Source organism: Bubalus kerabau, chromosome 19 (genome assembly GCF_029407905.1).
Source record: "Bubalus kerabau isolate K-KA32 ecotype Philippines breed swamp buffalo chromosome 19, PCC_UOA_SB_1v2, whole genome shotgun sequence".
Lineage (NCBI taxonomy): Eukaryota > Metazoa > Chordata > Mammalia > Artiodactyla > Bovidae > Bubalus > Bubalus kerabau.
In genome coordinates, this window is record NC_073642.1 from 29814793 (window position 1) to 29839605 (window position 24813).

Genomic DNA, 24813 nt, shown 5'->3' on the forward strand with positions numbered 1-24813 from the left:
CAGCATCAAAGAATTGATGCTTTTGAACTGTGGTGTTGGAGAAGACTCTTGAGAGTCCCTTGGACTGCAAGGAGATCCAACCAGTCCATCCTAAAGGAGATCAGTCCTGGGTGTTGATTGGAAGGACTTATGTTGAAGCTGAAACTCCAGTACTTTGGCCACCTGATGTGAAGAGCTGACTCATTTGAAAAGACCCTAATGCTGGGAAAGATTGAGGGCAGGAGGAGAAGGGGATGACAGAGGATGAGATGGTTGGATGGCATCACCGACTCAATGGACATGAGTTTGGGTGAACTCTGGAAGTTGGTGATGGAGAGGGAGGCATGGCATGCTGCGGTTCATGGGGTCTCAAAGAGTTGGACATGACTGAGCAACTGTACTGAACTGAACTTGAAGCCCCACGTGAAGGCAGTGCCATCATGGGTGCTGTGCTCCGTGGTGACCAAATCCCCTGGCCTTTCCTGCCCATTGGGCCCTCCCTGGGTGCTCTGACCACCCTGATACGTATGCACACAAAATTAGGGCCATGCATTGGTGTGTGCAGCTCTCGGGGGATCTTCCATAATATACACATGATTGTCAGGGAGTCTGAACCCCAGAGAAGGAGGAGAGCTGGGGCCCAGCCCCTGAGTTCTCCTGGAGCCTGGCCCTTGCTTGCTCTTCCCTCTCAGCTCCCAGTATCTTGTCTTGATGGTGCTGAGAACAAGGGGTCCTTCTGGGGTTTTGTCCTGAGTCAGGCCAGGCTCTCAGCATATAACATGCTCCGCTCTTCAAACCCTTACCACCACCTTGTGATATTGTACCCTTTGAAAAACATTGACTTTCCAGAGACGGGGGACAGAGAGCTGCCTACACTGGTCATGCCAGTGCTGTGGTCCAGACCTTAGCTCTTCTCAGAAGAGGGAAGGGAATAGATAGTGACAGACATGGTGGGGAGGGTGGTCCCCAGGAAGGCAGGGATGGTGGGCCTGAGTGAGAAATGCCTGATGGAACCAGGAATGCTGAGTGCACCCCCTCTTCAGCCTTCCCAGTCATGACTCAGGGACACTGAGGTCCCTCATGTGAAGTGGTTGGGTAGCACCTGATGATGACCTTAGACTCAGGCCAAAGTTATTCTGGACAGTAGGGAAGTCCCTGGTTATCTTCCAGCTGAGTTGGGAGGTATCTGTGAATGGCCATCACCACCTGCTTTATACACCTGCCCCTGTGACATGAGGCCAGAATGTCCCAGGGAAAGTGTAACCCTGGTGCCTATGAGGAACTTGCCAGCCCTGCTGCTCGGGGGCTGCTCGGTCTGCCGTGGCACTGTGTCCATGCTCACAGGCTGGCTACCGGTCAGCTGTTAGCTCCCTCAGTATGTGGTATAAGATGGGCTCAGCAGCAGTGGCATGTGGAACTTGTGGCTCTCATTTGTGACAGTGAAAGCAACCTGCGGGCAGAAGGGGCACTGGGAGAGCAAGCAGCCTGGGCCAGTGCTGCCTTGGACCCCTTAATCCAGGGCTGGAGTCGGGGGGAGAGGAGCCCCAGGGTCAGCTGGGGGACTGTGGGTGGGGCTGGGGCCTCCCCAAAGGAAGCATTTGGTCTGAGGGTCCCCTGGGCCTGTGGTTCCCAAGGGTTAGGACCATCCTGAACAGGTCAGGTGATAGGGACAGAGAGCTGGAGGTGCTTGGGTGAACCTCTGTCTGGAGGGGCTGAGTCAGCCTGATAGCAGGATGGGGTGGCATGGGCATGGTGTGGTCAAGGCCAGGAGCTCGGTTGTGGGGGTGGGGTAAGACCAGCCTGCGGGTCACAGTGCATCTCAGGCCTCTACCCTTCTGGCCCTCACCTCCATGTACGGATAGATGCTCTCCTGGTCCCTCTTCTACCAGTAGCCCGTGGTATCAAAGGACAGCTTGTCAGTGCCCACCTTCATCTGGCCTGGCAGCAGGAGCCCAGGTCTGTGGGATGGGATGCACAGCCCATCCGGGTCTCTGCAGCTGGGGAGAGGAGGGGTCACTGCAGAGGGCTCCCCAGCCTGGGTCTCCCAGGGCACACGGACCCGGCGTGGCCTGACTCGGACCTGGGTGAGCAGGGCCTGGACACCTCTGCAGCAGGGCAGCATCCAGGACCTCAGGCTATGTCGCCTCACTGTCCTGAGGGAATTCCAGAGAAGACAAGGGAGAGAACCTTCCCGTCCCCCATGGGCAGTAATCACTTCATATCTGGCACAAGGACTTTTCACATTTTCTCTATGTGTAAGTGTGGTTACTTACAAACTTAAAAAACTGGGTTGTACTAGCCATACTGTTTTATAACGTACGCGTGCGTGCTGAGTTGCTTCAGTTGTAACCAACTCTCTGTGACCCAATGGACTGTAGCCCACCAGGCTCCTCTGTGCATGGGATTCTTCAGGCAAGAATACTGGTGTTGGTTGCCATTCTCTCCTTCATGGGATCTTACCATCCCAGGGATCAAAGCCATGTCTCTTTTAAGTCTCCTGCATTGGCAGGCAGGTTCTTCACTGGTAGTGCCACCTGGGAAGCCCTTGTAATGTGTACTTATTGTTTACTGCATTGCATGTGGCTTTCTGGGTCAGTAACTGTGCCCAGGCTGCCATCCACATGGCGGGCTGTTTGAAGCTGCAGTGCTGGAGGCTCTGAGGGCCTCTGCTCACTACAACCATGCTCTCAAGTGTCCATGCTGTGATGAGCATCGGCAGCATTTACCAGCGCAGTTTGAGGGCTGGGAGTGGCTCTGTGTGAACCCCCCTACCCCGGGCTCCATGTGTTCCTCCAAGCTTAGCTGTAACCTGGAAGCCCCTTTTCATGAAGGGCTTCATAGCCTCCGGCCCTGAGCCTTTGGGGTCCAGCAGGGGCAGGGGCCTCCTGCCTCACCCTCTGTCTCCTCATATGTGAAAGGGGTGCTTGTGGGGTCTGCACACCGGGTGCAGTGAGAACCTAACAAACGTCCAGTGCTTGAGAGCTACCCAGAACAGGTCACCTGCCAATCATGGTGACAACCAGCCCTTCTGATTCCTCCTCAGGCCTCAAGTGGCCACAGGGCAGGGAGAGACGGACCCCTGTCCCACTGCAGTGGGCACTCAGGTTGTGAGCTCTGCCAGCTCGGCTGTGGCCCAATCAGAATTGTTCAATCTGCTGAAACAGAGGCTCCCAGAGTCTGCAGGGGGACCATCCAGCCAGGTCACCCCTGCCCTGCCACCTGCTGGCCCAATGCAGGGCCCCTTGCAGGGGTGGGGTGGGGGGGTGTTCTGGACTTGAGCCTGGCCCCAGACCACCTTACTACTTTTTCTTCAGCTCGGTCCACTGCTGGCCACCATTCTGGAGCCTGGACAGACAGAGGCACAGGCCCTGGGCTGGCCGCCCTGAGGCAGTGTCCAGCACATGTGTGGTCAGTGGCTTGCTGCCCGGCTCCATGCCTCTGCACTGGGCCACTAGAGGGACAGGGATGTGTGCCTAGGGGTCTTTCTTGTGTCCACATCCCCTGGTAGGAGGCAGCGCCTTGAAGTAAACAGGCCCTCCCAGGGTGGGTGGGGGCCTGGGGGTGGAAGTGGAGTTGGGTAACACACTGCCTACACAATGCTGATCTCTCCACCTCTTTCCAGCCCTGAAGGGGTCTCTATACCCAGAGCACCCCCCAGCACCATGTCCTCAGTGCCTGGGTGGCCACAGAGGGTTCTTCTCCCCGAACCCAGCTCTGTCCTCTGATCTGCGGGCCACCTCGGATCTTAGCCTCAGGCGCAGGAGAGGTCAGGTTTGTCGTCCACCTCTGGGGAGCCCAGGCATTGCTGGAGTGTCCGCAGCCGTGGGAGGGCCCCAGAGCTCAAGCCTGGCCAGCCTGGGAACTAGTGAGGAGACCAGAGGTCACACCACATGTTACCCTCCCCACCCAACTTCCCTGGGAAGCCCTGCCCTGCCCTGATACCTCCCACGATCCATGGCCAATCCCAGGGCAGAGAGGAAAGTGCTCACCCAGGGTGCTTCTTGGTGGGGGTAGGGGTGGACAGCTGAGCAATCAGTGAGCAGAACTGGGGCCGGAGGCTCCTCCCAGGCGGACGTGGAGTGGCCCCGCAGCATTGGGGTGGGGTACAGGGGCAGGGTCGGGGGATGTGGGGGTGGAGTGCTGGGCGGGACTGGATAGGGAGGGGCGCAGGAGGGGATGGGGCGGTGGGGGAAAGATTGGGGCAGGGCCGCTAGCAGCGCAGGGGGATCCCGACTGCCCCTGGTATGCCTGGAACCAGTGCAGTTTGTTTTGCTTCCCTGGATGGTCAGCATTTGGTAGAAGCCCCAATAGGCCATGTGGGTACCCAGGCAGGACTGACCCCTGCCTGGGTTGAGAGGGCAGCGTGGCATAACAGTCTTGTGGTCACCTTTACCGCACCCCACCCCCCCGCCCCCGCTCTGGCCCTCAGTCCCCAAGGTGCAGGGACACCGCACACTGACAGCATAGGGTTCGGGCTCTGCAGAAATTACGGAGGAGACAAGGCTGAGCACACAGGCGTGAATCCCGTCATTGTATTAAAATATCACGTGATATGCACTCGGAACAGATTTTATGTAACAGATAGATAAAAATAAGGACATTCCGTGCTTGCAGTCTGTATGACGTTGCCTGACCGATTGTGTTGCTCAGTGTGTGGGGTCCTTTTTCTTTTCCTTAAACTACATGTTCAAATGATTAGATAGTTAGCTTGGTCAGTTTGAGCCTTAAAGATCAGGACTGTCTGAGGTGGGGAAGGAGACCTCTCAACAAAGTTTGTGAGTTGGTTACAACTGCTTTAGAGGTGACCAAGAAGTGTGTATTTGAGACTTAAATGCAATGAGCTTTGGCAGGGCTTATGTTTTTAGGAGGTGACCCCATGGAGACACACACCTGTTTTAGCAAACGGCCACAGGACTGGAAAAGATGAGTTTTCATTCTAATGCCAAAGAATGTTAAGTGCGCTCATTTCACATGGTAGCAAAGTTATACTCAAAATTCTCCAAGCTAGGCTTCAACAACAGTAGGTGAACTGAGAAGTCCCAGATGTTCAAGCTGGATTTAGAAAAGGCAGATGAATCAGAGATCAAATTGCCAACAGCCCTTGGATCATAGAAAAGGCAAGAAAATTCCAGATAAATATCTACCTTTGCTTCATTGACTACGCTAAAGCCTTTGAGTGTGGATCACAACAAACTGAAAAATTGTTAAAAGAGATGGGAATACCAGATCATCTTACCTGCCTCCTGAGAAAACTGTATGCAGGTCAATAAGCAATAGTTAGAACCAGACATGGAGCAATGGACTGGTTCCAAATTGCGAAAGGAGTACATCAAGGCTGTATATTGTCACCCTGCTTATTTAACTTATATGCAGAGTACATCATGCGAAATGCTGGGCTGGATGAAGCACAAGCTGGAATCAAGATTGCAGGGAGAAATGTCAGTAACCTCAGATATGCAGATGTCACCTCCCTTATGACAGAAATCGTAGAGGAACTAAAAAGACTCCCAATGAAAGTGAAAGACAAGAGTGAAAAAGCTGGCTTGAAACTCAACATTCAAAGAAACTTTAAGATCATGGCATCCAGTTCCATCACTTCATGGCAAATAGATGGAGAAACAGTGTAAACAGTGAGCAGAGCTGGTCTGCCTCCTGATGTGATAAAGTCTTATTTTCTTGGGCTCCAAAATCACCACAGATGGTGACTGCAGCCATGAAATTAAAAGATGCTTGCTTCTTGGAAGAAAAGCTATGACCAACCTAGACAGCATATTAAAAACCAGAGACATTACTTTGCCAGCAACGATCCAGATGGTCAAAACTATGATTTTTCCAGTAGTCATGTATAGATGTGAAAGTTGGACCATAAAGAAGGCTGAGCCCCAAAGAATTGGTGCTTTTGAACTGTGGTGTTGGAGAAGACTCTTGAGAGTCCCTTGGACTGCAAGGAGATCAAACGAGTCAATCCTAAAGGAAATCAGTCCTGAATATTCATTGGAAGGACTGATGCTGAAGCCGAAGCTCCAGTACTTTGGCCACATGATGCAAAGAGCTGGCTCGTTAGATGAGACCGTGATGCTGGGAAAGACAGAGGGCAGGAGGAGAAGGGGATGACATGACGAGATGGTTGGATGGCATCAGAGACTCAATGGACATGAGTTTGAGCATGCTCTAGGAGATGGTGAAGGATAGGGAAGCCTGGCATACTGCAGTCCATGGGGTTGCAAAGAGTCAGACACGACTGTGCAGCTGAACAACACAGGGACAGGACCAAAAACAAGCATACTTCCCCCACAAGGGACAATTAAATAAACGAACTTCTCCACACACTGGCAGCTGAGTAGCCCAGTACAGAGAGTGAGGTTGTTGGTGGGTGAGGTGAGCGGTAAGTAGCAGCTGTGACTAGGAGAGAGAGTCAGCTCTAGCTTCCTGGTTTGAATCTGCAGCCGCTTCCACTCCATTACAAGGATTTGCACACCTCATCACCATCACAAGCTCGCTGCGGCTCTCAGAGTCCCCATGCCACAGAGAACAAACCTGAGGTGTGGAGGGGCTGTGTGCTGGAACACTTTCTGGTGTGGGACACAGAAGAGTGATGCCAGGACCACGTCTGGGACTAGCAGTGTTGATGGGCTGCTATTTTCACTCTGTAACCTTTCCTTGTACACTTACCATCTCAAATGTCAGAAGCAAGCTAACAAAAACAACAGTCAAACATTTTTTGCTGGCTGCCCTGTCACCCCCTCCATCTACAGCCCTGATGCCCTCTCTGCCCCAAGAGAGAACCTAGTCTTGGGAGAGCACAGGCCAGGGCAGGGCATTGTCAGAATTGATTCTGCAGGCTCACCAGGGCCCCTGCCCAGCCTGCAGGCTTACCCTGGAACCTGAGAGGGCAGCAGGCTGATTAAGAGCAGGCAGGGGGGTCCAGCCTAAGAGGCCAGGGCCAGCCATGCCATGCTCACCACGTGACCCCCAAGCCGTAGCTGCCTGACCGACCCCAGCCAGTAGTAGTCACACAGCACCTTCAGGCTCCTGGAAACAAAGTGCAGCTCTGCTGGTGGGCCTGCCCTCTTCCTCCCACTCCCTTCTGACTGTGATGTGATGCTCGAGGCACAGCACGACTTGTGCTAAGGAAGGGCACGACTTGTGCTAAGGAAGACTTAAGACGCCAAGGAGGAAATAACCAGCTCCCTTCCTGGTGGTGGTCCTGAACCCCCTGTCAGGTGCACGGGCCTTTTGTGTCTGGATTTTGAAGCGCGGCGGCTACGACGGACCAGGCAAAAGCGCGGCCGAGAGGAGCTACCCCACGCCCAAGGCGACTGAGAGTGCCAGGCTGCGATGGCGCAGGAGCAACCAAGAGGAGCTAGCCCACATCTGAGGTCAGGGGCAGCGGCCGAGATGAGCTAGCCCGCGTCCGAGGTCAGGGGCGGCGGCGGAGAGGAGCAACCCCACATCCAAGGAGCGGCGGCTGTGCGGGCGCAGTAGGGCCAAGAGGAGCTACTCCACGTTCAAGGTCAGGCAGGGCAACCTTGTCCAAGGTAAGGAGCAGCCATGAGGAGATACCCCACGTCCAAGATAAGAGAAACCCAAGTAAGAGGGTACATGTTGCAAGAGGGCATCAGAGGGCAGACACACTGAAACCATAATCACAGAAAACTAGCCAGTCTGATCACACGGACTACAGCCTTGTCTAACTCAGTGAAACTAAACCATGCCATGTGGGGCCACCCAAGACAGACAGGTCATGGTGGAGAGGTCTGACAGAATGTGGTCCACTGGAGATGGCAAACCACTTCCGTATTCTTGCCTTGAGAACCCCATGAACAGTATGAAAAGGCAAATTGGTAGGATACTGAAAGAGGAACTCCCCAGGTCAGTAGGTGCCCAGTATGCTACCGGAGATCAGTGGAGAAATAACTCCAGAAAGAATGAAGGGATGGAGGCAAAGCAAGAACAATACCCAGTTGTGGATGTGACTGGTGATAGAAGCAAGGTCCAATGCTGTAAAGAGCAAAATTGCATAGGAACCTGAAATGTCAGGTCCATGAATCAAGGCAAATTGGAAGTGGTCAAACAGGAGATGGTAAGAGTGAACATCGACATTCTAGGAATTAATGAACTAAAATGGACTGGAATGGGTGAATTTAACTCAGATGACCATTATATCGACTACTGTGGGCAGGAATCCCATAGAAGAAATGGAGTAGCTATCATGGTCAACAAAAGAGTCCAAAATGCAGTACTTGGATGCAGTCTCAAAAACGACAGAATGATCTCTGTTCGTTTCCAAGGCAAACCATTCAGTATCACGGTAATCCAAGCCTATGCCCCAATCAGTAACGCTGAAGAAGCTGAAGTTGAACGGTTCTGTGAAGACCTACAAGACCTTTTAGAACTAACACCCCCAAAAGATGTCCTTTTCATTATAGGGGACTTTAATGCAAAAGTAGAAAGTCAAGAAATACCTGGAGTAACAGGCAAATTTGGCCTTGGAGTACAGAATGAAGCGGGGCAAAGGCTAATAGAATTTTGCCAAGAGAACACACTGGTCATAGCAAACACCCTCTTCCAACAACACAAGAGAAGACTCTACACATGGACATCACCAGATGGTCAATACCATCTGAAATCAGATTGATTATATTCTTTTCAGCCAAAGACAGAGAAGCTCTATACAGTCTGCAAAAACAAGACCGGAGGCTGAGGGTGGCTCAGATCATAAACTCCTTATTGCCAAATTCAGACTTAAATTGAAGAAAGTAGGGAATACCACTAGACCATTCAGGTATGACATAAATCCTTTATGATTATACAGTGGAAGTGACAAATAGATTCGAGGGACTAGATCTGATAGAGTGCCTGATGAACTATGGATGGAGGTTTGTGACATTGTACAGGAGACAGGGAGCAAGACCGTCCCCAAGAAAAAGAAATGCAAAAAAGCAAAATGGCTGTCTGAGGAGGCCTTACAAATAGCTGTGAAAACAAGAGAAGCAAAAAGCAAAGGAGAAAAGGAAAGATACTCCCATTTGCATGCAGAGTTCCAAAGAAGAGCAAGAAGAGATAAGAAAGCCTTCCTCAGCAATCAATGGAAAGAAATAGAGGAAAACAACAGAATGGGAAAGACTAGAGATCTCTTCAAGAAAATTAGAGATACCAAGGGAACATTTCATGCAAAGATGGGCTCAATAAAGGACAGAAGTGGTATGGACTTAACAGAAGCAGAAGATACTAAGAAGAGGAGGCAAAAATAAACAGAACTGTACAAAAAAGATCTTCATGACCCAGATAATCACGATGGTGTTATCACTCATCTAGAGCCAGACATCCTGGAATGTGAAGTCAAGTGGGTCTTAGAAAGCATCACTATGAACAAAGCTAGTGGAGGTGATGGAATTCCAGTCAAGCTATTTCAAATCCTGAAAGATGATGCTGTGAAAGTACTGCACTCAATATGCCAGCAAATGTGGAAACTCAGCAATGGCCACAGGACTGGAAAAGGTCAGTTTTCATTCCAATCCCAAAGGCAATACCAAAGAATGCTCAACCTACTGCACAATTGCACTCATCTCACATGCTAGTAAAGTAATGCTCAAAATTCTCCAAGCCAGGCTTCAGCAATACGTGAACCGTGAACTTCCAGATGTTCAAGCTGGTTTTAGAAAAGGCAGAGGAACCAGAGATCAAATTGCCAACATCCGCTGGATCATCAAAAAAGCAAGAGAGTTCCAGAAAAGCATCATTTTCTGTTTTATTGACTATGCCAAAGCCTTTGACTGTGTGGATCACAATAAACTGTGGAAAATTCTGAAAGAGATGGGAATACCAGACCACCTGACCTACCTCCTGAGAAACCTATATGCAGGTCAGGAAGCAACAGTTAGAACTGGACATGGACCAACAGACTGGTTCCAAATAGGGAAAGAAGTCTCTCAATATTGTCACCCTGCTTATTTAACTTATATGCAGAGTATATCATCAGAAATGCTGGGCTGGAAGAAGTACAAGCTGGAATCAAGATTGCAGGGAGAAATACCAATAACCTCAGATATGCAGATGACATCACCCTTATGTTAGAAAGTGAAGAGGAACTAAAAAGCCTCTTGATGAAAGTGAAAGAGGAGAGTGAAAAAGTTGGCTTAAAGCTCAGCATTCAGAAAACTAAGATCATGGCATCTGGTCCCATCACTTCATGGGAAATAGATGGGGAAACAGTGGAAACAGTGTCAGACTTTATTTTGGGGGGCTCCAAAATCACTGCAGATGGTGACTGCAGCCATGAAATTAAGATGCTTACTCCTTAGAAGGAAAGTTATGACCAACCTAGATAGCATATTAAAAAGCAGAGACATTGCTCTGCCAACAAAGTTCCGTCTCGTCAAGGCTATGGTTTTTCCAATAGTCATGTATAGATGTGAGAGTTGGACTATAAAGAAAGCTGAGCGCTGAAGAATTGATGCTTTTGAACTGTGGTGTTGGAGAAGACTCTTGAGAGTCCCTTGGACTGCAAGGAGATCCAACCAGTCCATCCTAAAGGAGATCAGTCCTGAGTGTTCATTGGAAGGACTGATGTTGAAGCTGAAACTCCAATACTTAGGCCACCTCATGCGAAGAGTTGACTCATTGGAAAAGACCCTGATGTTGGGAGGGATTGGGGGCAGGGGGAGAAGGGGCGACAGAGATGGTTGGATGGCATCGACTCGATGGACGTAAGTTTGAGTGAACTCCGGGAGTTGGTGATGGAGAGGGAGGCCTCGCGTGCTGTGATTCATGGGGTTGCAAAGAGTCGGACATGACTGAGCGACTGAACTGAACTGTGTTACCTCAAGTGATTTTAAACCATTCCTGTTGATTGTTCCAAGCATATAGCCCAAGCATTCTGCCTGAGAGAGTTGAGATCACACAGGTAAAATGCATAACACCACACAGGGTACTCGGTATCACGAAACTGACAGCCCTTCCTGTGTAGTTGTGACCCTGAGCAGCGATAAGAGACTCGTCCCCTCATGGTCCCAGGAAGTAGGAAGCTGCTCTGCCTGTCGTCCGGGTCGGGGCCAGAGCTGCAAGGTCCTTGTCCTACCCTGACCACTATAGGTCCACCTGCTCAGGCACCACCGAGCCCCTGCTCCATACCTGTCCAGGGAGTCCTTCCAGGCCACTGTGACTGGAATTTGTGGTAAGAACTCAACAGAAAGGGTGTGAAGGCAGCTGGGAGCTTCCTTCAAAGCAAACATAACTTTGCCAGGTACACTGAGGTGATGCAGATGACGGGGAGGCCATTTCAGATGGTGGTATGCTCTGAGAACGACACAGGGCACAGGGTGCCAGAGCTGACAGGCAGTGAGTCCAGAGAGTGGCCTCCTTGGAGGAAGGGAGATGCTTAGATGGAACCATGTCTGCAGGCTGGAGCTCTGGGAGGGCTGGCCGATGGTTTGAGGAGGGTGAGGCAGGAGGCAATGGCCATAGGAGGGGTGCATTTGTCCCCTGGTAAAATTTCTGCTCCCCAAGGACTGGGGTTATTGTCAGTCTCCTCACGGCTGTCCCCATACCTGGAACATAGCCTGGCTAGAGGCAGGTGCTAAACAAATATCCTTTGAATGAATGGACAGTCTTGAGTGTGGAGATGCACAGGACAGATGGCATCAGGCTGCCGAGTGGGGGTTAAGTAGATTAGGAGGTAGAGATGAGAGAAAGGCATACAGGGTTTCTAAGCCCAGCCTCCCAGCCCCCATATGGCTCAGCTCCACCCAAGCCTGTCTGTTCCCCCAGACACCCTGTTTTTACGGTAAACTCCCTCTGATCTTCACTCACCTGTGTATCTTGCCCTGCATGACTTAAAAAGCAGCTCTGAGTCTGTTCCCACCACCAGTGCCTGAAGCCTCTTTATTCTTAAGCTGGGGGATCCCGAGGGCTTTGGCCAGAGAAGAGGCCCCTTCCCTGCTGGAGGACAGCTGGACCTTGTCTGTGCTGTGGACTCTGCTCTCTGCACTTATCTGCCCCTTTCAGTCACTGCCTAGCCCAGGATCGGTAGTGTTTATGGGTCAGTGTTTTCCTGTTGATTCAAGCAGTCCGCCAGGCTGAGTACCGCTGGCCTGCATCTTGACACTGCTGCTTACTAGTGACAAAGGGGCCACCGTAGCGTATAGCTCATGGGATGTCTGCTGGCCTCAGCTGGACTTTGCAGTCAGGCCAAGAGCCAGAGGGTTGGTGCTGTTGGTGCCTGTGGGAACAGCCGCGATCACAAGCCTTCACCTTGGGGCTTGGCAGCTGAGCCGTCAGGATGTGTGTGAAATGCTCTGCAGACGGGCACATGGGGGTCAACACTGGGCATCAGCCAGAGGGCAGAGGCACCAAACTTGGGGGCCTCCCCTCCAATAGAACAGTGACTGTCCTCCTGGGTGCTGTTGTGTCCGATCTTCGAGGAAAGGGACAAGCTGCTGTACTCTTCATTGCTTATCCTGGCCCACCACACTCCGGAACTGCCCTCATAGACTTCCCCTGTATTGGGATCTGACCAGTATATTCCTGGTCCCAGCACCAAGCCAGGGCATCCTGGGGTCCCTTGAGTTATGTGATCGGGGGAAGCAGAGCCACTTCGTTTTGCAGCTAGAGGAGGAGTTTTTTGGATACAGTTCTCATTTACTCCAATGACACTTTCCACTTATGGTGCCTAGGGCTCACAGCCAGCCTGGGGGCAGCTGTGGGGCCCCGTCTGCAGTAGACCTCTCTTCTGACTGGTTGGTCCATGTTCTAACTGTTGGGAAGTCTCTTCTCGTGGATTGAGTATCTGTTGTAACTGGCTAGCATCTGTTCTTTTTTAATCAGTATTTTTAAAAATTGAGGTATGATTGGTTTACAGTGTGTTAATTTCTGCTGCACAGCTCAGTGATACAGTTATACACATATATACATTCTTTTTAAAAAATATTATTTCATGGTTTATCATAGGATACTGAATATAGTTCTCTGTGGTATACAGTAGGACCTTGTTTATCCATTCTATTTATAAAAGCTACACCTGCTAACCCCAGCCTCCCACTCCATCCCTCCACCAACCTCTTCTGCCTCAGCCACCACCAGTCTATTCTCTATGTCCGTGAGTCTGTTTCTGTTTCATAGATAGGTTCGCTTGTGTCATATTTTAGATCTCATATATAACTGATATCATATGGTATTTGTCTTTCTCTTTCTGACTTAGTATGATAATATCTGGTTATATCCATTTTACTGCAATTTTCCTTTTTTATTGTCGCTAAGAGTCAGACACAACTGAGCAACTGAACTGAACTGAACTGATTTCATTGTATCTGTACTCCATCTTCTTTATTCATTCATCTCTTGATGGACATTTAGATTGTTTCCGTGTGTTGGCTATTATAAATAATTCTGCAGTGAATACTGGGGTAGGTGTATCTTTTCAAATTACAGTTTTCTCCAAGTATGCTCAGGAGTGGGATTGCTAGATCATGTGACAATTTTGTTTTTAGTTTTCTGAGGAATTTCAATACTGTTCTCCATAGTGGCTGCACCAACTTACATTCCCACCAACAGTGGGAATCCACTTATCTCCACATCGTCTCCAGCATTTATTATTTTTAGACTTTTTAATGATGTCCATTCTGATAAGTATGAAGTGATACCTCATTGTAGTTTTGATTTGCATTGCTCTGATAATTAGTGATGTTGAACATCTTCATGTGTCTGTTTGCCATTTGTATTTCTTGTTTGGAGACATGTGTGCTTAGCTCTTCTGTCCTTTTTCTGATTGGGTTGTTTTTGTGTTATATGAGCTGTTTGGTCAGTTTGTATGTTTTGGAAAATAAGTCCTTGTCAATCACATCATTGGGAAATATTTTCTCCTGTTCTGTAGGTTGTCATCTTGTTTGTGATTTCCTCTGCTATGCTTGTAAGTTTGATTAGGTCTCCTTTGTTTATTTTTGTTTTTATTTCTATTGCCTTGGGAGACTGACCTGAGGAAACAGTGGAATGATTTATGTCACAGAATGTTTTCCGTGTGTTCTCTTCTAGGAGTTTTACGGTGTCTGGTGCCTGTTCTGATTGGCTGGTGTGTCCTGTGCCTCGCAGGCTGGGACAAATGTAGATTTGGTTGCAGCACTGTGTGGTCCCTAGCTAACCCCTGAGCTGTGGGTCCAGTTGGCAGTGGCATGCTGATGGTATCCATGTGCTAACTGATGTGACATGGCATAGAGGGGTCTTGTTCATTATTGCCATTTGCTTCCACTGCTGAGACTCGCATCACAGAGGTTCCTGCATGGGCAAAGGGGAGGGGAGTTCATAGTCTCAGCCAGTGTGACAAAGCAAACTAACGTAAAATCTAAGATTAAATGTATCCCCTTTTAGTCTACTCATGATGAAGATGATAAAACAACATAAGGTGATGCAAGTTCCAGTTCAAATACTTCACCACAGTATTGGCGTAGTTTCCACGTGGTTTGTTTACTCTTCCAGAAATCTTTAGGGCATCCTTCGATGTGACTGTCACTATAGGGCAACAGGTTTCCCTTTGATGTGATTAACTTCAGGGACTGGGAAACTGTTAAGTGCCAAAGGGGAGGGCAATGTTCCATACTCCCACCTTCCCATCATGCACTGCTCCCAGGCCCCTCCTGTCCTCCCTTCTCCCCTACCCTTGTCAGGGGAGTCCTGCCTGGACAGTGGCCACAGAGCAGGAGCTAGGCTGAGCACATGAACCAGAGGGAGAGAAGTGGCTGGTGGGGGCTGGGTGGAGGGGTTGGGGGCATGTATCCTGGTTGTTAGAACCAAGCCTCTCGTGTTTGGTCCACTGACAGGGCCTGAAACGGCCTTGGCCTCAACGTAGGTGATCAGATAGCTCATCTGCCCGCTGAGCAGTGTGGGGGCAGAGGAGGCAGCATTAGTGACTGTTGGTCGCAGGCCTGGAGGGGAAGAACACCCTCTCCCGGCTTCTTTTCCTATGAAACACCTGGTACTTTTCAGTCCCAGGTGTCAGTCGGAGACTCTGGATGTTTGGACATGGCACCAACAGAAGCTTCCTGAGAAGCTATGTCTCAGGGGCCTGAGTCTGTGAACAGGATGGTGCCCTGGGAGGGAGAGTTTGGCCATGGGATCGGAGTGGCCAGTCTGATTCCTGTTTTCAGGGGCAGGAATTGGGATCATGAAAGGACAGCTGGCAGCTGAGCAGGGATGAGGTGGGAGCAGCTGTGGGGAGGAGGGATGCATGGGGCGGGGCCACCAGTGGGTGACTCTGGTCAGTGAGTGACCCTGGTCAAGTCAGTGGGGTGACCCTGGATAGCAGATAGTGGTAGCCTCACAATCACAGAAGGGCTGGCCCCTTGCTATGAGATGCTGCCTTCCCCACTCCCAGCCCTGCCCCCGCCTGGCTCTGGACCAGCATCTCTACTGCTTGAAACCACAAAAGCCTTTGCAGTCCTGGAGCTGCCCCTGCTCATCTCAAGGGGAACCTTCAGTAGAGTAAGATTTTCTTTGATATCCATACTTTACTTTCTCAGACTCTTCATATTTTTCCTGGTTTTGTGGCCATGTGTCATTAAAACCCTCCATTATCTGATGATGGACTTCCTCTGTCACAGATCTCTCAGATGCCATCCGCTGGGTGAATGTGGGCTTGTGGTCACTCTGGCCACACAGTCTCCATAGACTGTCAAGAGGCATTGTATGGCTGCCCCAGCTGGGGGCCCCCTTGTCCTACTCTTGCTGCCCCCAAGCTAGGTCTGGAGAAGGCCAACCCAGTGAGAAGCTACTTTCCAACTTTGTCTCACATCTGAGGAACTAGTCTTCCAGCCTAGGCAGGTCACTCAGTGTTTCCTGTGCTAGTGTTCATGGCTCATATCCTCATGAGAGAGTATTTGAGCTGGGGACACAGGTCCCCTGCCACTGGAAGTGACATGATACCATGCTCCCAAGGATGGACACAAGGGCCAGTGGGTGAAATTCTGCCCTCCTTGCTTGGAGGCACTGTTCCTCCAGCCCCTGCCTTCTCCCCACTCAGGTGTGGGATGTGGGAGAGCAGGAGAGGGACCTTTTTCATAGTGAGACCCTCTCAGCAAAGCAAGTCTTTAACAAAGCTGGGCCTTGTTCAGGTTTGGAGGATGTGGCTGAGAGTCTGCTGGACAGGAAGCACATTTAAAGGGCTTCCTGCAGTGTCAGGCCTACATAGCAATTAAGTGCAGAGCACAGACCTGACTGAGCTGGCGACTCAGGATCCTGCAGGCTGAATGCCAAATCCTGAACATTGGAAGATTGTCTGGAACCATAGGACATGCTTGTTCCCTCAGCTGAGACAGTCCCCCTCAAGACTCAGGTTCCCCCTCCTGCTCTCTAGCAGCTATCAGACTGTAGCCACTCCCCATGGTGAGCCCTGAGGAAACTTGGGAAGGAGAATAGCTGCCCTCTGGCAGCTATAATACTGTAGCCGCTCCCCATGGTGAGCTCTGAGGAAACTCAGGAGGGAGGAGAATACTTGCCCTCTAGCAGCCACTAGATTGCAGTCACTCCCCATTGTGAACCCTGAGGAAACTCAGGAAGGAGAAGGTAGGATGCTGGTCCCAGATGGTAAGGTGTGTATCAGAGGGAATGATTTCAATGAGGTGACTCTTGCATCTTTCCATAAATACAAAAGTGCTTAATTCGTTAACTTTAGATGCTGCTTCCTGGGTCTGAAGTCTTAAAAGATTCTCTCTGAATAAAACATAACTCTCAACACTTAGATTGTAAATATTTTTATGTCTAAACATGTAGACACTTTACAAAGAACAACAAAAGACAAATCTCAACATTCGAAACACTGGCACTGATGATGGACATTCCCCAAAAGATGCAACTGATGGAGCAATTAGAATGCTCATCACCCCTTTTTCCATAAGATTTTGGAATGGACACTGACAGTGGGGAATTATAGGGAAGAATAAACCTGACTCCATGTTGGATCTTTGAACCTTTGCTTCCTCTTGATTTGTTTACTAAAAGGATACTGTCCATACATAATGGCCTGCCTCAGGTAACCCTGCCCTTCTGCTTTTGTTCAGGACCTGTCCACCTGTGGATGGCTACAGAAAGGAAGAAATTAACACTTCTTGGTCTGCCAGCTCTCCAGGTAAAGTCATATTCTTTGCCTCAACACCTTGCCTTTGATTTATTGGCCTGTCGTGGGGTAAGCAGAGTGAGCTTGGACTCCATGATAATCCCACATGCCTTGCAGTCAAAAAAACAAAACATAAACAGAAGCAATATTGTAACAAATTCAATAAAGACTTTGAAAATGGATCATATCAAAAAGATCTGAAACCAAAAACTGAAAAGAACTCGGTGGTTGTCTGAAATATTTAGAAAAGGAAATGGTGCCCCTCATGCCAGTACCCCCTGAAGTCACACAGGGGACACAACCTAGGGGAGGTCTCTTCTCTCGTCCAGGGGACTGTCATACCAGCCACCATTTCTCCCTGTCCATGATAAACACACTGTAACGAGGGTCATTGGCACCTGGGCCAGTAATGCTGTGAACACCTGGATTGCCTTGTCCTTGTGAGATTTGATGTGAAGATAACACAGAAAGAGAACCAGCCAAGAAGGATCTGGTCAGGAGTAAACTCCTCTTCACTGGGACCCTGTGAGACCCAAGCACTTGCTCTGCTCACCCTGCACCAACTTTGGGGAACTGGCCTTTGTCATTCTCTGGGCAGGAGGTCTACCTCCTGAAACCCAGGTGAGCACTGGGGACAGCAGCACCTCCACCTGAGGTCCGGAGAGGGTGTCCTGAACAGGGCCTAACCGTTCAGTGAGGCCAGCCCTTGTCCACACTGCACTGACCTGCTGCAGGATCTTGGGTTCCCTGGCATCCAGCATGCCCATTGTCCACCCCAGCTTGAGGCGTCTTGAGAGCCCCTCACTGGCAGGCAACCGGAAGTAGAAAACTGCACACCCAGCAAGAAGGAGAAGCAGGCAGGGCAGGGTTCCAGCTTGGAGTGTCCAAGGTCTCTTTGGTTCCCTGAGAACACCCAGCCCTGCCTGCCATGGCTTTTCTCCTCTTTAGTATGTGTCTCTTTGTGGTTAATGTTGCCAAACACCTTCCTCTGAAAGAGAAGGCTCTGTGACCATGAGGAGGCGCCGTAGTCCTGAACACAGGAAGCTTGAGAAGTAACTGCCCTGAGCCCTGAATATACTGCAAGTTAAATCTGCACCAACCTAGGCCAAGATTCCAACAGATTCTCTGTGGAAACGCTTTTCACGTCCAACAAGAGAAGGCTTGTTAACTCATAGCCCAACCCCAAGACATGAGACAGGTTGTAACCACAGAAACTGCAGGGAAGGTGTTTGAGAGGCTTTTTCTTAAGCATCTTCCCTGAGGTCCCCTGAAGTTACTGGACCTGGAGTAGGGCGCTTGGCACTTCTCTCCTCACTGCAGGCTGGACAGCAACCCCCCAACCTCACAGCCTCCGCTCCTTCACCTCCCTCTGAGTTGAGTGGAAACTTCTCATTCATGAGGCCAAAGCGCAGTCTTCTTGGTGAGCAAAACAGAGGCTGGTGGGAAGGTGGGTGGAGGCTCAAAGCTCTTGTGGAAGAAAAACATGTATGCATATATGGTGGCCATATGCTGTAGTAGTTGGTATTGCCTACACATTTATGGGTGGCTTTTAGTTTCCCTGTTTTCTAAGTTTCTTTTTTTATGACCAACTGCATATTATTAGAAAATTTTTGCTATCAAGCATGAGAAGTTGCCAAATAAGATATTTAAGTTTATTGAAATGTTGTAGGAGTTTTCTTTTGGTGACAGAAGAACAGCCTCCTACTTTTAAGTTTTTATTTAATTGACTGCACTAGGTCTTAGTTCTGGAGAAGGAAATGGCAGCCCACTCCAGTATTCTTGCCTGGAGAATCTCAGGGACGGAGGAGCCTGGTGGGCTGCCGTCTATGGGGTCGCATGGAGTCGGACACGACTGAAGTGACTTAGCAGCAGCAGCAGATCTTAGTTCTGGCATGCAGGATCTTCATTTGCAGCATAGAGAATCTAGTTCTCTGACCAGGGATTGAGCCTGGGTTCCCCCTCACTGGGAGATAAGAGTCTTAGCCACTGGACCATCAGGGAATGCAGCAACCTTTTAAATTTTTTCTTTTTAAGATTTATTTATTTATTTTTGGCTATGCTGGGTCTTTGTTGCTGTGTGGGCTTTTCTCTAGTTGTGGTGAATGAGGGCTACTCTCTAGTTTATGTGTGCTTGAACTTCTCATTGTGGTAGCTTCTTGTTGCAGAGCATGGGCTCTAGGGCACATGGGCTTCAGTAGTTGTGCACAGGCTTAGTTGCTCCATGGCATGTGGGATCTTCCCAGATTAGGGGTTGAACCTGTGTCTCCTGCATTGGCAGGTGGATTCTTAACCACTGCACCACCAAGGAAATTGCCCACCCCACGCCCCACCCGCCAACCTCCTACTTTAAAAGAGGACTAAAAACAGCCTGTTTAGTGAGTTTTCAGGAGTCTGAGCTTTGAGGTGAGCATCTGTGGTGTCATTCTCCCAAAGGCAGCTCAGCTTCAGTTATCGGCTGGGTTCATGGGCACAGTGATCAGGACAGATCTGGTGGCTGAAGACAGGCTTACCCTCTGGTGCTTCGCCCTCACCTGCTCAGCCAGGGTCCCTGAGCCATGGCAGCGAAGCAGAGCAGCAAGCAGGTGGGGCTGGTACAGCTGTGGGACCGCTGTGGTCAGAATGGATCATACGGTGGAGGCAGGACTGCTGCAGTCAAGAATGGAGTGAGCAGTGGAGGCAGCTGGCCATCCTGTCCCATGACTGCTGGTGTCCTGTGTGCCCATGCAGGGCAGTCACGGTGTCAGGTGGAGTCCAGGCTAGTGTTGTGGGGACCAGAAAGGGCCTTAGACAGCTCACATCCCCATTCTCTGCCCCCCGCCCCCGCCTCGCTCCCCCTGGCTCTTCTTCAGATCATGGTTCGTGGCTGCTAGCTGCTCCCTGGGGCTGGGATGGTGTGTAGACCACCAAGCCCCTTGCTCAAGGTGAGCTGAGACCCCAAGCTCTGGGGTCACACACCATTGCTGCCACCATGCAGGTCATCCCACTTCTGTGAGGGAGGGCCCGTGCGGGGCTGTGGGTGATGGGGGATTTGGGGATGTTGTGCACTGGCCCAGGAGTGGGGAGAGGAAAGGAGGAGAGAGAGAACTCTTGAACTGCTCAGCCTTCCAGGAAATCCCAGGCCCAGCTCTGGTGAGAGGTGCAGTTGAGAAACCCTTTCAATTTTATGGGTCCCCCTTCCCACCATATTTCAATTGAAGCCCCTCTGCCTGCTCCATCCCTAACTCTTCCTCCTGTGGCTCCTGCTGAAAGCCGCAGGAGATGAGAGTTTATGCTGCTTCCCTTCCTGTAGGGAAACGAAGCCACAGATAAACGTGTTCCTTTAAGAAAGCATGAAAGAAATGAGAAAATAATAGCGGGAGGTTATTATTGACAGGTTCATGTAGAGATGCTTCACAAGTCTGGCACAAGGAAGGGACTAAGAGCTGTTGCCCCTGGTCCTGGGGTTTGCCCCCGCCCACCCTAGCCTATGCTCCCCTTGGTGTCTTCTGGCGACTAGGCGGACTTAAACCTCCTGAACACATCCTGAAAGGATCAGGTCAGGGAAGAACTCGTTTCACAGATGGGAGGGTGTGGTCCACTCTTCACAAACACCTTCGCTTCCTCTCTGTATTGGAACTCAGTTCTGGGTCTAAGCAAGCATGGCTTCCTGTCTGGATCAGCACCCTCACTTACCTCTTGCCTTACTCACAGGCGAGAGGCTTTGTGTCCACTTCTTCCCCACGTGCATCCTGCTCACTTCCATTGCTGGGGCCCCGGGACTTGTACTGTGCGCATCTGCTCTGCTCATAGCACACTCCATGGGCCATAAGATTTCACTCTTAAAAGGTAAGTGTAAGGGTAAAATACTCCATAGTTAAGAATTTCAAGGTGGCAACAGCGTTGACCGAAGCACGAGCGCTCAGGTACGAGGCTCATGTGTTAGAGAAGCCACTGTGTGGGCTTCAAGACACTCCATGTAGAGGGTGGGGTGGGGGTGGTCAGGGAGGTTCTGAGACACTCAGCTCGCCCGGTTCCTGCACAGCCAACTCCAGGCTCTATTCTTGGCAGGGTGGGTGACAGTCGGCACTGCCTGCCTGTGTGGAGGGGCTCAGAGGCTGCCCGGCTCAGCAGGAATGGCAGTGAGGGGAAGGAAGGGCACCCTCCCTTAGCATTCCTGACTTCACACTTCCTTGTTAGGGCAGCTGAGTGCCTGAATGGCCCCCTCCCGTGTCTAGCTCTGAAGATATAGAAGAAGTGGGCACAAAGGACATGCAGGATGTAACAGAGGACAGCAAAGGCGAGGCTTGCATTCTCAGCCAGCCTCTGCCAGATTCTGCCTGTGCTTATGCATCAGACCAAGACGCTGGCTGTGGCTCAGATCATGAACTCCTTATTGCAAAATTCAGACTTAAATTGAAGAAAATAGGGAAAACCACTAGACCATTCAAATATGACCTAATCCCTTATGATTATACAGTGGAAGTGACAAATAGATTCAAGGGATTAGATCTGACAGAGTGCCTGAAGAACTGTTAGATGGAGGTTCATGACATTGTGCAGGAGGCAGTGATCAAGACCATCCCCAAGAAAAAGAAATGCAAAAAGGCAAAATGGTTGTCTGAGGAAGCCTTAGAAATAGCTGAGAAAAGAAGAGAAGCTAAAGTCAAAGGAGAAAAGGAAAGATATACCCATCTAAATGAAGAGTTCCAAAGAATAGCAAGGAGAGATAAGAAAGCCTTCCTAAGTGATCAATGCAGAGAAATAGAGGGAAACAACAGAATGGGAAAGACTAGAGATCTCTTCAAGAAAATTAGAGATACCAAGGGAACATTTCATGCAAAGATGGGCACAGTAAAGGACAGAAATGGTATGGACCTAACAGAAGCAGAAGATAGTAAGATGTGGCAAGAATACACAGAAGGACTATACAAAAAAGATCTTCATGACCCAAATAATCACGATGGTGTGATCACTCACCCAGAGCCAGACATCCTGGAATATGAAGTGAAGTGGGCCTTAGGAAGCATCACTAAGAACGCTAGTGGAGGTGATGGAATTCCAGCTGAGCTATTTCAGGTTCTAAAAGATGATGCTGTGAAAGTGCTGCACTCAATATGCCAGCAAATTTTGAAAACTCACCAGTGGCCACAGGACCGGAAGAGGTCAGTTTTCATTCCAATACCAAAGAAAGGCAATGCCAAAGAATGCTCAAACCACTGCACAATCGCACTCATCTCACACGCTAGCAAAGTAATGCTCAAAATTCTCCAAGCGAGGCTTCAACAATACATGAACCAAGAACTTCCAGATGTTCAAGCTAGATTTAGAAAAGGCAGAGGAACCAGAGATCAAATTGCCAACATCTGTTGGATCATCGAAAAAGCAAGAGGGTTCCAGAAAAACATCTACTTCTGCTTTATTGACTATGTGGACCACAACAAACTGTGGAAAATACTTAAGAGATGGGAATACCAGAGAATACCTGCCTCCTGAGAAATCTGTATGTAAATCAAGAAGCAACAGTTAGAACCGGACATGGAACAATGGACTGGTTCAAAATTGGGAAACGAGTACGTAAAGGCTGTATATTGTGACCCTGCCTATTTAACTTATATGCAGAGTGAAAGTGAAAGTCACTCAGTTGTGTCCAACTATTTGCGACCCCATGGACTATACAGTCCATGGAATTTTCCAGGCTAGAATACTGGAGTGGGTAGCTGTTCCTACCTCCTCCAGGGAATCATCCCAACCCAGGGATTGAACCTAGGTCTCCTGCATTGCATGCAGATTCTTTACCAGCTGAGCCACTAAGGAAGCCCTGTATATGCAGAATACATCATGCGAAATGCTGAGCTGGATGAAGCACAAGTTGGAATCAAGATTGCCAGGAGAAATATCAATAATCTCAGATATGCAGATGACACCACCCTTAAGGCAGAAAGCGAAGAGGAACTGAAAAGCGTCTTGATGAAAGTGAAAGAAGAGAGTGAAAAAGCTGGCTTGAAACTCAGCATTCAGAAAACTAAGATCATGGCATCTGGTCCCATCACTTCATGGCAAATAGATGGGGAAATAATGGAAACAGTGACTTTATTTTCATGGGCTCCAAAATCACTGCAGATGGTGACTGCAGCCATGAAATTAAAAGACACTTGCTTCTTGGAAGAGAAGCTATGACCAACCCAGACAGCATATTAAAATGCAGAGACATTGCCAACAAAGGTCCATCTAGTGAAAGCTATGGTTTTTCCAGTAGTCAGGTATGGATATGAGAGTTGGGACTGGAAAGAAGGCTGAGTGCCAAAGAATTGACACTTTTGAACTGTGGTATTTGAGAGAACTCTTGAGAGTCCCTTGGACTGCAAGGAGATCAAACCAGTCCATCCTAAAGGAAATCAGTCCTGAATATTCATTGGAAGGACAGATGCTGAAGCTGGAAACTCCAATACTTTGGCCACCTGATACGAAGAACTAACTCATTGGAAAAGACCCTGATGCTGGGAAAGACTGAGGCAGGAGGAGAAGGGAACAACAGGGGGTGAGATGATTGGATAGCATCACTGACTCAATGTATATGAGTTTGAGCAAGCTCTGAGAGTTCGTGATGTACAAGGGACCCTGGTGTGCTGCAGTCCATGGGGTCACAAAGAGTTGGACATGACTGAGCGACTGAACTGAACTGAAGACGCTGGTGCTACCATCCTGTATCACAAATGAGACTAGAGGCACAGAGAGGCTGAGCACCTTGCCCCAGGTCACACAGCTGGTGATACCAGAGCTGAGAACTGGCCCACTGTGGTTGAATCTGGAGTCTAGATGCTGTTATGACCTGAGGGAGCAGCAAAGACAGAGTGAGGGAGAAACAGATGGCCCAGACTTAGCCAGGCATACATGTATGCACACATATACACACATGTGCACATGACCTTCGCCTTTGAGGCTACAAGGAGTCAGAGGAAACCAGAGGGCAACCAGGAGAGGCCAAAGGAGGGTGGAGGTCTATTAGGAGGAAAGACCATACTTCCCAGGGGACCAGGGAAGTCCCTTCTTTGGTGAGTCTGTCTCAAGCCCTAGATTCCTCTCGCTGGACCCAGGAACTGACTGTGCAGTGACCTAACTGAGTTGACTCCAGACTTATGCCTTCCCAGTGGTTCAGCTCCCACTGGACCCTACTGCTCTCAGTAATAAGGGGGGAATGAGATATATAGTCTGGGCTTCAGATTTGTTTGGAGACAAAATTTATTAAAACAGGAGTACAAAAAACCCATGAAGGGAATTGGCATGAACATCTCCGGAACACTTAAGAAATCATCTGCTGTTTATCTACCTCCTCTCCTGTCATGAAAGTGGAAGGTCTGTTTAATCAATTAATTCTGTGCTCATCACACTCTTTCTTTTCAAAAAAAATGTATTTATTTGGCTGCACTGGGTCTTAATTGCAGCATGTGGGATCTAGTTCCCCAGTCAGGTATTGAACATGGGTGTTTGCATTGGCAGCATGATGTCTTAGCCACTGGACCACCAGGGAAGTCTCTCATCACAGTCTTGGGGAGTGTAACGGGTCACAGACCTCCTCTGAGGCCCCCTCAGAGTTGAAGTATGTGATGGCTACAGTAATCCTCCTGTGGCTAAGATGTGGTTTATTGGTAATGACTTACTCAACTTCCCTGCAAACATAGGGCTTCTCCCCTGTGTGTGTCCTCTGGTGTCTGATGGGAGTTGACTTCACACTGAAGCTTCGCCCACACTCCCTG

General features: G+C 49.6%; 1 protein-coding gene across 19 annotated transcripts in view; it reads left to right on the top strand.

The window, feature by feature from the left end:
* LOC129634562 (uncharacterized) overlaps positions 1-24813 on the top strand; it is a 72271-nt gene that overhangs the window by 31807 nt on the left and 15651 nt on the right. For 6 of the 19 annotated variants that reach the window (XM_055556893.1, XM_055556889.1, XM_055556894.1 and 3 more), the window contains 4 exons: positions 17025-17092; positions 18401-18500; positions 20771-20905; positions 21257-24324. In XM_055556893.1, coding sequence (XP_055412868.1) covers positions 21596-22552 — 957 coding nt within the window. In that variant the 5' untranslated portion in view covers positions 17025-17092; positions 18401-18500; positions 20771-20905; positions 21257-21595 and the 3' untranslated portion in view covers positions 22553-24324. Of the gene's footprint in view, positions 1-15379; positions 15451-17024; positions 17093-18400; positions 18501-20770; positions 20906-21256; positions 24325-24813 lie in introns of those variants that run through there. The other 13 variants (XR_008705748.1, XR_008705747.1, XR_008705749.1 and 10 more) reach the window with 6 other exon arrangements.